The sequence below is a fragment of the Schistosoma haematobium genome, chromosome 2 (genome assembly GCF_000699445.3).
Source record: "Schistosoma haematobium chromosome 2, whole genome shotgun sequence".
In the NCBI taxonomy this organism is placed as follows: domain Eukaryota; kingdom Metazoa; phylum Platyhelminthes; class Trematoda; order Strigeidida; family Schistosomatidae; genus Schistosoma; species Schistosoma haematobium.
The window spans coordinates 30,210,406-30,225,475 of NC_067197.1; the positions used below are offsets into that span (position 1 = coordinate 30,210,406).

Consider the following 15,070-nt stretch of genomic DNA (forward strand, 5'->3'; position numbering starts at 1 on the left):
GATTCTAATAAACAGATCATCCAGTAAATTCATGGGCACTGATGCATTTTTTGGAAAGTGAATCCAATAGTAAAGGAAGTACTTAAGGTTTGTTTAGTTGATGTTTATTTATCTCTTACTTTTCAGTCAATCAATAATAAAACGATTAAGAAACTAGTGATGGTAAACCAAGGTTTATTATAAGGAATATGAATTCCTGACCAGTAGTGATATTTTGCAGTACAAATTTAGGATCTATTGCGATAACATAAAAGTAATGGGACTTTGTTAGATATTCGATATCAGAACATGAAACGGCTTCATTATTTAGCGTAGACTGATAATCTCTAATGTATAAAATAATACTGTACAAAAATGTTTCACTATTTGAAGCCCTACTCTAAATTGTTTTTTTTTTTATCTTTTAGTTAAAAAACGTGATACAGAAAATAATGGACTTCGTGATCGTCTTGCTAAAATGGCTGTAGATACAGATGCACGAATTGATAAGTACGATATGAACTTTTTCTGTTTTGGTTTCTTTACTATGAATTATGTGTTGCTTTGTGAAATCTTATATGTTGATTATTTGTCCACATTTCAAGTTGATAGATTTTTCAAAAGACATAATTTATTATGTTCAAAATATTCATGATCTTTTACATATACATATGTTGTGCAACAGGATTTTAGTCTCAGTATGCGAATTTACTTTAACAGTGTAATTGATAGATGAAATGTATTGTATTGCGATAATATTATCTATGATCAGTCAATGAGTAAAAACAGATACAATTGAATCTATTATATATAATTTAGCAATTAAGACCATAATTAAGTTATCCCATTATTTTACTCGTCATTGATATCTGGTCCTTAAGAAAACAGTTGGTTAATTGTATTTTAGTCTATAGCCATAATATAACATAATGCTTCCTGATAGATTACATACAATGTTGTTGGCTGAATTCTTTATATAATTGTTTTGATGTACGTGTTCGCTTTATGTTACTACAACAAATGATTATATTTGAAGTTCAATTATAGGTCGCGTATACCAGATACCAAAGTTATATAAATTACTTCTTTATAATATATATATATATATATATATATATATATATATATATATATATATATATATATATATATATATGGCACAACAATAGAAATCCTTTAAAATGTTCTTCATTACCTCTTTTAGAGTACTAATTAAGAATTTGCTACTTAGCTACTTGCAGTTACCTGCAAATCAACGTAGTAGTGCTATTCGAGTTATCGGAAGTTTGTTGGAATTTTCAGATGAGGATTACTTGAAAGTTAGTTTCTGCATACTTCCTTTAATTTGTATATTTTTTCCCTTCTGATATTCAACATGTAGCTTTTCTAACTATAATAATGATGATAAGAACATTATAAATATGTTTGTACACAATGACTTTATATCCAATCATTTATTTCTGGTGCATCATATATAGGTCTTCCAGACAGTATATGACTTTTCGTGCTAGATTAACTGGAGACTGATGACAACCATCTACTTCAAAGCACCTGATACTGGATGTTGGAAGAAATTGAGTGCACCCAGACCAATATTTATCACCAGTCTGTAAAGTTAGTAACTGTTGAACTGAGCTGTAGGGCCATACCAAATACTTAGAGTTAGCATTATTATCGTAAATAATGGCCGGTGACATCGGATGACTTGTTTCAAAATCCACCACATGTTTTTAGTTTAATGGACCAGCAACTATTATTACTTGTTATTTAATTTCATCCATGTTTCTCGTTTTTTTTAACAACAGCAATATTTTGAGTTGTAGTCATACTGTACCTTTAATAATTTTGAATTAGTATTAAAACTGTTGTAGTTTAAATTGTATGCTTAACGCTTGATAATGTATATCCTATATCACCTTACTTCTTTGCATAGATTGGCAATGAATCTGGCACATTACCTAAACTAATGAAATGGGTTCGAACCACTGTATCTAATTTACCTAGTGGACCCCCAAAAGATGTTCTACTTTCATCGAATAATAACGATAAGGTTAGTCATGACTTAATTTTATAATTTTTGCAATTGCACACAATAAAAATGTCTTATTACTTCCTATTTATTTCACTAAATTTTCATTCATTATCTAGAATATATATGTATAGGTAATTATGATGTTATCACTCTATGTTATCTTTATGTATTTTAAGAAATTCTCTGTTATAACATGTGGCCTGTGTGCCCTGCTAATGTATACGTAACGACACCGCCGACTAGAGAACAGTGATTTATCGACCGAACCAATGACGCATAAAACCCGTGCGAGAAGTCTAGAGTCCTTATCGGTCTTGCTTCCTGTCTAGCCCAGCCAGTTACGTCCAGAACACCAATCTCAGCCTCTGCGATAAAAATCATTTATTTCAAGCATACTGGGTTTATATACCAACCAGATAGACCACATCGTGCTGTAAAATGGAAAATAACATTTGTACAAGATTTAGCCAAATGTGGCTGTGAATGTGGGAGGTAGTAATTAATAGACAGAGCATAATTCAAGAATGGTAGATCGTAGAATAATAGTTCATAGGTCAGAATAAAGCTCATAATAAGAGGGATATGAATATGTATAGTTTAGTTATTTAACAATTATACGACACAAATATAAGCATAGTATTGGTCCATAATGGATCCCAAAAGTTACCATTCATTGTGCTTATCATGACATAATATTCTCTATGTTTCAGTGTTACATCACCAAGTACTTTCTTAAAAAGTGAGACTTTCTGTCAACTACTACAAAGTTGCTGTAGAATAATTAAATTTTCAGTAAAACTGTGTGTACATTCGTTTCACTTCTCAGAACTTCACCACACAACACAGTAACTGATTATGTCGACTCCAACACCAACCACTGCTGAATTGTAAAATAAATAATTTAGGAAATTCTAATACTTTCTATTTTGCTAACTGTACCTTTCTCAATAAGTGTAAAAATGCACTGCACTCAGTTGTAATCATAACAGAGCTAATAGTTACTATTTTAATATGTTTGTTTAAATTTGACAGAAATTTCATGAAATAGTTATGTATAGCTGTCATAGTAGGATATTTTTATGATAATTACTCATAAGTATCAAAAGGAGTTTTGTGGAGATTGTAAAAATTTAAACAGTTGAGATCATGAGTCAATTGAAGCTAGACCACTATGGAAAACCTGGAAGCACTGGACGGCCGTTTCGTCCTATTGTGGGACTCTTCAGCAGTGCGCATCCACGACTTATAAAACAATATTTTAGATCATTTTTTCTTACAAGGAAAATTTATGTTAAAAATCTTTTTAAAACTGATGCTATTAACTCATTATTATTATTCAGTTAAAAGTAATAAATTACCATGTACATATAAAGTGACATGAATAGAAAACCTGATTTCATTACCAAATAGTCAATCCGTGAAGTATAAACTAAAAACAAAACTTCCTGATAGTATTAGACATTTGAATGGTTTTTTTCCTCAAATGTAATTGAGTTAGGTATTAATTAATATAGCTAAACGTAAATTTTACGAATTTCTTTCTGTTAAACATACTTACGGGTGTTCACTTTATTCATTCTGTCTGTGTTTTAAACCGTCATTCATGGTATATTGGTTTGTCTCACATTATTTTCATATTTCCTTTGCTAAATAAAACATATATATATATATATATATATATATATATATATATATATCAGATGATTAGTTTATAATGTAGTTCTGATGTCATGTGTATGGTAGTGGTGGTGGATTAGAAAAGAAGTCATTTGAAATTCGTGATTTCAACTACTTTTTTTGCATTTATATTTGTATATGAAGTCTTCAATGGGTTTTTTTTTACTCGATAATTCCTTAATAGTTTTAATTGGTCAATCAGTTCTTTTTTTTAAAAAAAGGCTTGTAAATAAACAATGTGTGGGTAGATAGATTCATTAAATTTTCCAGTTATGGTCTTCTTCGATAAATTACCCTCGTATCATAGTGGGTGCTAATCATAATCTGATATTCATTTATAAATCTGTATATGATTAGTGGTACGTATTTTCATTAAATTTAATTCATATTCTCACTAACGAAAAAAAGGTTTATTATAATTAGTCGGAAAGTAGAGAGATTGATTAAAAATACTTTCAAGACATTATCAACTAAGGTTATAATCAAAGGTGTAATGTCACCATATTTGGCAACTAGTTGATGTAAAGTGGATGGTGTCGATATTTTACGTAAGTTACACACGAATGCCACTTTTTTAAATGACAGTCAACATCATCAGTATTTCGATGCTTTAAACTCAGACATTTCACAATTAGCTTATTATCTTGTATTTTCTCAAATATATGTATCTTACAGACATAGCTTATTCATGAAATCCTGCTAACATGTATTATACATTAACATCTCTTATATCTAGACTATTTTTGAGTTATTTTTTAAGGTTATCTCCTACTGTATTTCAGTATCGAGATATTGATTTTGAGTTCATTATTATTGTAACTGCCTCAAGTGTTAGGATATAACACAACAGTCAGGCACGATGGGTTCAAATATGAACACAATATTAAAAGTGCTCAACTTTCTGTCTAAATCATTTTAAAACTGATAATTTTTAACTTTCTGATCATTCAGGTTAGTTTATGAGAGAACCTCGTGAGCTGAGCATCTTACTGGGGCAGAGTGATTGACTAAATCGCCCACAACGATACATAAATGATGAGTTTTGCTGCGACTTCAATAAGCAGGATGAAACACCAGCATCATAGTTAATGTGGAAAGGTCCTAAAATGAGTATTTGACAATTATGACCCACTTTACACCATATTTATGGTTTTCACAGTGTAGGCGACTCACAAAGAAAAAGGATTCTATTATACTATATTATGTTGATGAAACATATTCACTGAGAGTCATATTCTTTAGCTAAATCCTTTACAGCTACCGTTTCAATCGTACTAGGGTGACGTAGCTTTTTTAAAACCTCCTTACAGTTTGCTCCCAGGTTTAGTATGGATGTAAACTTATTCATTTTGTTTTGTACTGGTTTCTTGGTTTCAAATGACTGTTTTTGATCGGGCTTTGAGTACTTTTTATACATATGACTTCCAACCGTTTCCATTATCATAGCATCTGTTGTTCACTTGACAACTACTGACTGTAAGTGTAGGTTGTGCTGGGGTATATATACTAAGAATGTAGGTCGTCTGTAGACTGAACTACTATATTTAGATTACACATGGCCTTGGTTCTTGTAGGCCTCTTAATAACAAAAGGAATTATGTAGAACGACCTGTCGAAAACCCAGTTACATGATTACTCTTGATAATTTCCCTAGTAATGGGTCAGTATTTTTAAGTTTCTCCAAATTCGAATTAATTACTCAATCTTTACCTAAATAAGTGTAGTTTGTCCCGGTAGAAAGTATTTTTTCCGTCGTATGGGAATGATTTCATTATTTAAGGCATAATAGCTTAACACAATTGTGTTTCACCTACCTTATCTACTCAGCAAGATTTTTCTACGATAAAAACTAAATAAAATTATTGACATCTTATCGGTGTAATATCCTAATTTTCCCTTATATTACATTATCAATGTTAATTTTGTTTATCGAGGACTCAATAAAGACCATGATGACATTTTTCTGTTCACTTAGACCTTCACAGAATTGTTACTGGCCTTTCTAGAAGAAGAATCATCTCCTCGATCAACAATTAAGCTGCCTATGGATTATTATACACCTGATATGGTCAGTTCAACTAATAATTCCAGAAAGCAGGTGAATACAAGTGGTACGGAAGATGAGAAGTATCCTGTTAGCAAAATTATAACAGGTTCTACTTCACTATCTAATCCTCCTAAATCCGATAATGATTCAAACTTATTAGATCATAAACCGGTTTTCTATATGCTTTAACAATGATTACATATTTCTCACTTATTTCCTTTGAATTTTTTTCCGTGAGCTGTGATTGTAAAATTTCCATTCTCTTCTACCAGAATTTTCATCTGATTTCAAACTTTTTTATTTGTTTACCTTTCACACAATGGTTCGATGAACCGCTATTCCGGGTAAATTTCAATAATATATTCATTTTGTTATGCATTGTGACAACGTAATTCTATATAAAATAAGTATCACGGTTGTAAATCACTTCTCCAATTAAGTATTAGTTGACTATGGTAATAATAAATTATTAGACGATTATTATTTAGTATCAGAAGGGGTTTGTGGAGATTTTAGAAATTTCACAGATTGAAATCATGAGACAGTTGAAGCTAGACCAGGTTTTCCATGATGGTCAATCACGATCTGCCTTTGACAGGAGTTAGTTTGTTAGTTCTAACCTCGAATATAATTGTAGTGATATCGCGTATCATCATTTACTACAACATCAGTCGAATTTCCGTGGCATAGTTATGTAATTGAATGCGAACGATGACCTTTATGTAACCTAAAAACAACTATCTTCGACGTACGCAAGGCCAAGTTACAAAACCATTTAACCATCCAAGAAACCTAAATAAACGACATTCTTAGTTAGGAATAAATCATAACTACTGTTAAGGTTCGCCAAACATAATTAATTAAAATTAACACCTGACAACTATTCTGTTCTATTAATGTCAAACAAATCTGCTTTTAGAGTTGAACCCATTTAACGGACTAGGTCTTGATTACGTTTCATAGCTGAATTCTTCAAATAATCGAATTTTATGTTAAAACGCGCACTAATTCGAGTTTATCTTACCTCAAATTTTCTTTCCGTGTGTGAACTATTTTCTGGTAGGATAGGGCTTTCTATCACTCATAAGTGCGAATGTTACTTTTAATCTACTCGCTTGATTCGTCCGTTAACAAAGCTCGGTTGATTCATTTCTATGTGGTCTGTACTGTTATTATAGATTCCAATTTGATGGATAAGGTAATGGTGGCCTTAGAATCAACGAACATTTTATGCAACACTAGTTTGATTTGAGTACATCTACTCATTAATTAACAACGCTTTAATAAATGTCCTGATACGCAACTTGCTATATATGCAGACTTATTTAAACAACCAGTCGAAAATGTTTTGAAATGACAACAAGGGACTTTATGACCGATTCGCAAAGAAATATTAAGACTGAATCAATATGATATGATATCACAGAGATCTGGGGAATTAACATTCAATAGCTTTTTTGGCCGATGACATGCTGCCTCGCCCATCAATTTGGATATTTAGTGATTGTGTGTCCAATATGTTTACTATTTTCTGGAAGATTTTGAGAGTTGTGTGTTTTTGATTGTAACTGCCTGCCAAGCAATGTAGAAATATTTTAAGATAACAACTGGACAAGTAAGTTCGAAATTTAGATTCGTCGATCTTACCCGAATAAATTTAATTCCAAACTGATTACAGCCATGTAAATGTTAGCTTACTGTAATTAATTTAACTCACAAAATACTACCCACATTGTTACTGTGAGGTTAGAATATAATAATTATTTTGTCGATGTTACTTAGTCTTGTAAAGTCAATCCATTTTCCACAGGTTGATTTTCAGTACACTTTTCTTCACATAAAATTAACTGTAAACAGTTTATTATGAATTAAAACCACCTCAAGGAATACTAGAAACCATAATTATAAAATCTTTTCTGATTATGTAATCCTACACGTTATACTGTTCATGGTACCTAAATTACCGGTTAAAAAATACAGATAGTTGGATCAGAATCTAATGTTACTGATGTGCTTCCTGTAAAATCAAGAAATTTTTGGTGTGATTTCATATTTTCGAGAACATGATCTACTTAGAAGTCTCACACTGAGAACTAGTCGGCACCGCTCTGTATGAGAAGTTTGAAGACGATTTCCCTCATCTTCTTTGCTCAACAACCGTTGAAATGACATGGGACGACAGTCGTTCTTTCAAATATCTGAGTAATCTCTATGAGAATAAAAAGGTGGTTGGTTTGTTTGAATGTTATTGAAAAGGTAACAAAAGTACAGTCATTCCTCACCACTGGATGAATCACTAGAGGAATTAGATGACATTTCCGTACACTCTGTGTCTGTGTGTTTCCGATGTGCACGTTTGGAATGTGGTCGAGATGTTTTACTGTTCGGCATAAAACCGGGATATGTATCACTATGTGGATACTGCATATGTTGCGATCCAGAGGAATTCGGAGATGAAGGAAATGCTTGTCGATTTCCAGAGTTAGATGGTCGAGGTAGAACACCACTTGGCCGGAAAGACGTGGCCTGACTTGTTTGCATTTGTCCGCTTCCTGGCTTAAGAGGAGGTGGAGGCAATGTGGTGTTACGAGAATGTTGATCCATTATATTTGTACCAGTAAGCATAGCGGCTAGTGAAGTCGAAGGCGGTCGAGAAGCTGGTATTTGCGGACCAGCTAATTCCGAACTGGTAGGATTTCCTGTGACGAGGTTCATATTTGGTCCAGTCCATGTAGACGAGCCACCAGACTGTGAAAAGGACATTGGTGAGGAAACCATGTTAACCCCTGGTAGAATCATATTCGGAGAGCAAGTGACTAGATTTTCATAAGATAAACAAAGTAATTTGCACCTTAACAATTATATACAAAAATAAGTGTACGCTAAAATAAAGGCAAGAATAATAATTCATAATTATTCTACACGACTGTGCCAAAATATTTCTACAATTCTGAGTTTTATTCGGATAAACTAAATGCATGCACTAATTAGTACATGGAAAAATCTGTGAGAAAAATATTAAAACAAAACAGTTCATTGCAAAACTTAAAATACAGTCGACAAAATTTATTTCACGACTATCGGATGTAGATCAAACAGCAACACGATAGCTATTTTTCCGAAATCCATGGTTTACGCATGTGATTAATATGAAAAGAATCGGCTTCTCACCATCGCTCCTTAATTCCATCCATCGTCTACTACAGTGAACTGCGCTGGTCAGCACAGGAATAAGTCGAAAGAAGTCAGGCGCAGTCAAACCAAAACATGACATCATACTACGAAGTCATTGCTTCTTCAACTAAACTATAACGAGAACTACAAACTATCTGGTTGCGGTTCTCGGGATAATCGTGAACTCTGATTGGAGACCTTTGTTTCCATGATTCAACACTGGTCTCAGTAACCCAGACTTATACATGTCTGATTTTATTCAGAATATTGAGTGAGCATTACTGCAAGTGTTTTTTTCCCAAAATTTCTTTCATGACTAGTTTTCACCACCACTGATATCAATATTACTACGATGATTTACGGACAATCGAGTTCGTTCCAAAGTGCGGAAACTTGGGTCAGTGTACATTTTTGGCGGGTCTTATATTGGTTATAATTAAAAATAAACTGGTCTACCACAAAACAATACATTACATAATAATTTTGTTTCTGACATAACTTGTTTCTTAAACACCCCTACTTGGGACCTCATCTAAATTTAAAATAGATACGGCTCTAGGTGAATGAAAACTGCCTTCCAAGGTTGATACTAGACTTGAAAATACATTAAACAAGAAACCCAGCGGCCTTTCCGGTGCTCTTCTTTGGAAAAACAACTGGAGACATGGAATGGTTACTATCCTATTTTGCTAAGCACAAAACATCTACTGTAAAACTCCTTCCCAGAATTTTCATATAGTTTTCTACGTAACTAGATATTGGACGAGAGCAAAACGGGTATGGTACTGTTAGGCAACACCACAAACGAGGTTTTGATAAAGTTGGATTCTTTTACTTATTGAGCCTTAAATAGAAGTTTGACAACACATGTCAACGAATCAAACTTTTTCATCTTAGGTAGCGTATGATCTTTTTTATTTCTAAACGTCTTCGGTTGAAAATATTCTGTGGTATCGGTACATATTTAACTCTATGTATAGGGCTGAAATAACTACTAGTTTAAAGTACTTGAAAATATAGATTGATTATTGGTGCTCATTTTTACCACTCCATTACATATCTCATGTGAGCTTCAGTTGGTCAATCATAACGTAATATCTGAGAGAAATGTCTATTAGGAAAAGCTGCCAGATTTCACATTATCACAGTGGAAGATACCCTAGGAAAACCGAAATCGTTTTAGTCTTATGTATATTACGACATGAGATCACTAACAATGGCTTGTGCGCATCTATATTTAAACATAATGATACCTCAATACGCTATATATTTCCGTGTTCAAGGTCAAGCACTTTTGACACAACCTAGACCGAAAATTTATTGTAAGTTCCAAGAGGTTTTCACATCAGTTCTGATGTGAAAGCCGTGAGATAATGCTTTCGGTATCATAGTATGGCTACTGAATCACTTCCTTTAGTATGATTGAAGATGGCTGGTTACCCCCAAATGTCTGTATAGTGGACAATTTTGTTAAATTCACACATCAACATACTATATAAGACTTACTACTGTGACGAAGTGTATCCTGAAAAATCATTTTGTATTTCTAGGGGGTTTATAAAACCTCTTATAATAAAAGTAATAGGAACCAGAGAGTAAATAGGAAGATCAGACTGTTCATTCTAAACTATTAAATCTTAGCTTCCAATACAGACTGAACTTTTTCATGGTCGCTATAATGGTTTGTCAACTACTGAAGTATAGGAAGGTCTATCACACTTATAGCTTAAGTTTAAATAACGTTGATAATCTCAGGGGATGATAAGACACCTTAACGTGACAAATTTGGGTCTGACATTCAAAAATAACAACAGTAAGTGAATATTACCTAGCGATAAACTTGTGGGTTGCGTTTGGTTACTGTGATATACAGGAGTCTGAGACGCCACTATATTCGCGTTGCCCAAACTATTTGGACCAGAACTACTGGAGACTGATGGGGTAGACGAACTAACTATTGAGGCTGCGGCAGCAGCAGTATCCAACAAAGCATCCCAAAGAGACTGCCGGAAATTTCCAGCATCATCAATATGACCCAAGTATCCACGCCGAATCTCTTCTTTATTTGGGTATGGTCTTCTAGGGTCTCCTTGAGTCCAGTTGTCTGGGGCTATTACGCCATGAGTAGCGCTAATCCTGTGGGAAAATCTAACGAGCTCTTCCATATCAATCGGATTCTTAACAGCAGTAGTCATGGAGTCCAACTTCTGTCTGGAATAGTATAAAGCAGTGCTCTACTAACTATGCACAAGTAAAGAACAGAAGACTAACCAAAATAACTTCAGTCTTTTTTAAATGAAGCTGACATGACTGGATCTGCTTGTCGGATTTCGAACAATCCGCCTTAAGGAGATCGATCTTTTTCTGTATTTCGTTGTAAACTTCGACTAAACGATGGAATTAGTACCGCATGCTGCAAAATTTAATGACATACTTTCTTTATAAGTTTCCTTAAGCTGTTGATCTTTTTCCAACAATAATTCTATGAGAGGAAGCAGTGTAACAGAGGATTTCTTTTTGGAGGCTGCAGAAAGTATGTCCCTAATAGAACAAAAGAAACTTGAGATATGTTATGTATAGCATACCTTAAAATTGAATCAGCATCTTCTAACTGACCTATCAGTTTTTGTTTTAAAGACACTCTGCTAGACATGTGACGTTTAGTCTTTGGTTAATAGATCTGCTATCGTTAAGAAAATGAACAAAAGCCCACGAACACTTGATGGTGATCGTCGTTACCGACAATCACTCAACGCGAGAATCTAAGTAGAAAAATAACAGGAATACAAACAGATAACTTGGTGATTTTATCGAACTATTTTATACATAGTAACGAGTGAAGCTAACAACAGTTAAGAACACCCAAGAGCGAAACTACAATTCCGTATTCAAGTGCGGATGCAATGTTAATATTTCCAAATGCATTAATTTTGTAAGTCGATATTCAACAACATGGTTGAAGCTAGCACCAGATGTAGTCTTCTTTAGATGCGAACAAATAATTTGGAATACCATTTAGCCGATAAAAACAGTATAACCACTCGATCAGAGCAAAAAGTCCTAAAAATTGAGTCTTCACCAACTTAATCTTGAAAACTCGCGCTACCGTCTATTTTAGTTTCAAGAGCGAAAAGCAGTACTTACATACTGAGTGAACGGAAAAAAGCCTAAAGTAACGCAATAGTTCTATAACGCGCTATTAGTTTTCAATAATTATTGATGCAGGTTCGGATAGTTCAAACGGTGGTGGATGGTATATAATAAGCTTTCTCTTAACAGCTTTTGTGTCAAGTAGCAATGAATCGCCAATACCTCTAGTCAAGAATTAACAGAATAAGGTGCCAACTAATAGACTGCTATTGAAGTTGGCAAACCTTGGTATTGCCGGACCTCTTTTAAAATGGATTAAGGATTTCCTAGTAGGTTGTAGGCAAAAAGTAAGAATAAATTCCAAGTGCTCCATCTGGAGACCAGTACTTAGTGGAGTACCCCAAGGTTCTGTCCTAGGTCCTTTACTTTTTATAATGTACGTTAATGATCTTACAAGTATAGTACAGTCTCCAATGTTATTATACGCTGACGATGTAAAAATTTGGCGAGTTATAACTGGAGACAAAGACGCATTTACTCTTCAGGCGGACTTAAATAATATGATAAACTGGTCTAAAGAGTGGCTAATGCCTATCAACTCGGAAAAGTGTGTCTACATGCACTTGGGGGATTCAAAGGTTAATACGTACAACATAGGGGATGTGTCATTACCCGTAGTCCGGTCTCATAAGGACCTACGGGTGACAGTGAGCAATGATCTTAAGACGACGGCCCATTGCCGGGAGGTCGCAGTTAAGGGGTTTCGAACCCTCTGGGCTTTAAAAAGGACATTCACTAAGCTTGATACTACCATGTTCACCACATTATACACATCCTCAGTGAGAACTAAGTTAGAGAACTGTGTTCAGGCTGCAAGCCCCTGTTTAAAAGGTGACTCAGACATACTAGAAAAGGTACAGAGGGCAGCTACGCGTGCAATTCCGGAACTCCGTGGTTTATCATATAAAGAGCGGCTTGAAAAACTGAACCTCTTTACTCTGTCCTATTGCAGACTAAGGGGAGATCTAATATTGATGTACAGAATACTAAGAAATGATTTCGGACCTAACTTATTCTCCCTCTTCCTTCCCACTAGATCGGGACACCTCAGAGGACATAGCAGGCGAGTAGAAAAGCCAAGAACGAACAAAATACCCGTGGCATACAGGTTTTCACACCGAGTCATCAATACTTGGAACCTGCTGCCTGAAGCAGTGGTATCCGCACCTTCAATTGACTCTTTCAAGAGAAGACTGGACACTCACAGAAGTATACTAGAAAAGGAATAACACAGGCCGTAGGCTTTCTGTCCTTACTACACAAATCTGAATCTGAATCTGAAAATCTCCAGACTTCCGCTTACTTATTATCATCCATTACTGATATATTTTCGTATCCGAACTGCTGTAAATGGTACAGAAGTTACGTATGTTGATGAATCAATAAGATTTCCGAGCGAAACCAGTTTCTACTCGCTCGTATGTACCAGATCGTTCTGAAAACTCCTAAAATCCATATTTCAAGGTTTGTGACTCATACTGAAAAGGATCATCAACCACAATTATATTTCCTTTTTATCACAAATCATTCCATCATTTTATCGTCCGCTGAGAGTATCTCAAAGTCGTCCATATACTTCCCTTACACCTTGAATAAATTTTCCTTCATCATTTTATCATTTCAAGAACATTTATTTATTTTTGTGAATCCACTCATGACTGAAATGGAATGTAGGTCTTTGAATAAGAAAAATTTTACGTTCAAGTTCGAATTTTATTAAATGAACTAATAGGATGACGAGCGCGAATATCAAATACTGGCTTGATACTAGTTTTTACCACTCTTGGTGTCCAGTGCCTAGTAACTGACTCTCCTCACTCATTATTTATATGGAATATCATCGAGGTATGACAGATAATCTTCGAAGCATCAAGGTTATTTAAACGATCCGTAAATTTGACGCTGCTGAGAGTAATGTAGTATGTCATGTATCCTCGATCATCAATCCTCTGTTGGTATACTTCAACATTTCTAATTCTTACTCCGTAGTCTACAGCTCCAAGCTTTTCAGTGAAGTCAAGGACTCTATATAATCAAGCCTGCCCAATAATATGGCACAGTGTACTTGGTGGTGGACAGATGAGCGGATGCTTTTATAATCAAGCAATAGGATTTACAAACCTAGCATACTTACGTCAATTTTAACATAATGACGACGCTTGAAGGATCATTTTTGCTCGTTTTATGTGAATATGTATGAAAATCCGAACACGTATATACCCCTGTAATGAAGCTTGTTGCTATAATTGTAAAATTGTTTTCTTAGTCCGTTTAGATTTTCCTCCTGTCGATCTTCTGGTTGTGGATGAGATGGTCAATACATTTTTTTATTGTAGATTTTGTTATTCCTATGTAGTGGCATGTATGACTACTTGTCAACTACTTCAATACAGATTTAATTCGCACTGCAGATGTGATGGCTGTCATATTGATTCTTTCCCTCTTTGATTTCAAGACGTCGGGTAGATTTGCGTCTAGTTTTATAATATTTTTTGTGCCGGTGGAGTGTTAGGAGCAGTGAATGAAATTATATGGAAGAGAACACAACATAAGAAAAAGTGAGCCGACGACTCGTTAATCACATAAAATAAATTTGCATTTAATAATGAAAGCAATTGATACCAATCAGAAAAAACTGAAGCGTGAGATTGAGACAATCCGATAACTGGAACAAGAAACTGATGGTGTAAGATTTCGGACGTATTACAATTTTGTTGCTTAAGCTGGCCGAAATTGTGAATAATTTTAAATGCGAATCGAAACACACTTTTGGAACTGGGAACACTCATTGTCATAACAAATTACTTTATTTACAACTCTTGATACTTTTGTTATTAGTATTACTATTGAGTTACATATTACCTTCCAGGCGAACTGTACATGATATGACCGAAAAAGAGAATAACATTCCTGCACTGATAGAAACGTTTATTTTTGGAACCGGTTATAATATTATGTCATTTGTCAGTTTTTTTTGTAAATGTAATTTAGATATTATTGTTCAAGTTTGT

The 15,070-nt window shown here is 34.2% G+C and overlaps 2 protein-coding genes across 4 annotated transcripts in view; one reads left to right on the forward strand and one right to left on the reverse strand.

The window, feature by feature from the left end:
* TRIP11_1 (thyroid hormone receptor interactor 11) overlaps nucleotides 1–6,591 on the forward strand; it is a 40,385-nt gene extending 33,794 nt beyond the window's left edge. For both annotated transcript variants that reach the window (XM_051214893.1, XM_051214894.1), the window contains 4 exons: nucleotides 408–489; nucleotides 1,184–1,298; nucleotides 1,913–2,029; nucleotides 5,664–6,591. In XM_051214893.1, the coding sequence (XP_051068078.1) occupies nucleotides 408–489; nucleotides 1,184–1,298; nucleotides 1,913–2,029; nucleotides 5,664–5,924 (575 nt within the window). In that variant the 3' untranslated portion in view covers nucleotides 5,925–6,591. The remainder of the gene's footprint in view (nucleotides 1–407; nucleotides 490–1,183; nucleotides 1,299–1,912; nucleotides 2,030–5,663) is intronic.
* On the reverse strand, nucleotides 706–12,107 carry MED4_1 (Mediator of RNA polymerase II transcription subunit 4). 2 transcript variants are annotated; one of them, XM_051214895.1, is made up of 6 exons: nucleotides 11,495–12,107; nucleotides 11,344–11,450; nucleotides 11,181–11,296; nucleotides 10,738–11,143; nucleotides 6,760–8,551; nucleotides 706–990 (listed from the first exon to the last, which is right to left on the reverse strand). In XM_051214895.1, the coding sequence occupies exons 1-5, from the start codon at nucleotides 11,560–11,562 to the stop codon at nucleotides 8,007–8,009; spliced, it is 1,242 nt and encodes a 413-aa protein (XP_051068080.1). In that variant the 5' UTR covers nucleotides 11,563–12,107; the 3' UTR covers nucleotides 706–990; nucleotides 6,760–8,006. The 2 variants fall into 2 exon arrangements, with proteins under 2 accessions (XP_051068080.1, XP_051068081.1); XM_051214896.1 differs by lacking the exon at nucleotides 706–990 and having other exon boundaries at nucleotides 7,965–8,551; nucleotides 10,738–11,296; nucleotides 11,495–11,671; nucleotides 12,054–12,107.
* Between the last annotated feature and the right edge of the window lie 2,963 nt (nucleotides 12,108–15,070).

What these genes read in the sequence shown, in the direction of transcription:
- MED4_1 (XM_051214895.1), bottom strand. Translation starts at nt 11,562, where the DNA reads ATGTCTAGCAGAGTGTCTTTAAAACAAAAACTGATAGGTCAGTTAGAA. An exon ending in GATGCTGATTCAATTTTAAG is followed by an intron (nt 11,451 to 11,494) that starts GTATGCTATACA and finishes TTGTTCTATTAG; the next exon opens with GGACATACTTTCTGCAGCCT. An exon ending in TAAGGAAACTTATAAAGAAA is followed by an intron (nt 11,297 to 11,343) that starts GTATGTCATTAA and finishes TCCATCGTTTAG; the next exon opens with TCGAAGTTTACAACGAAATA.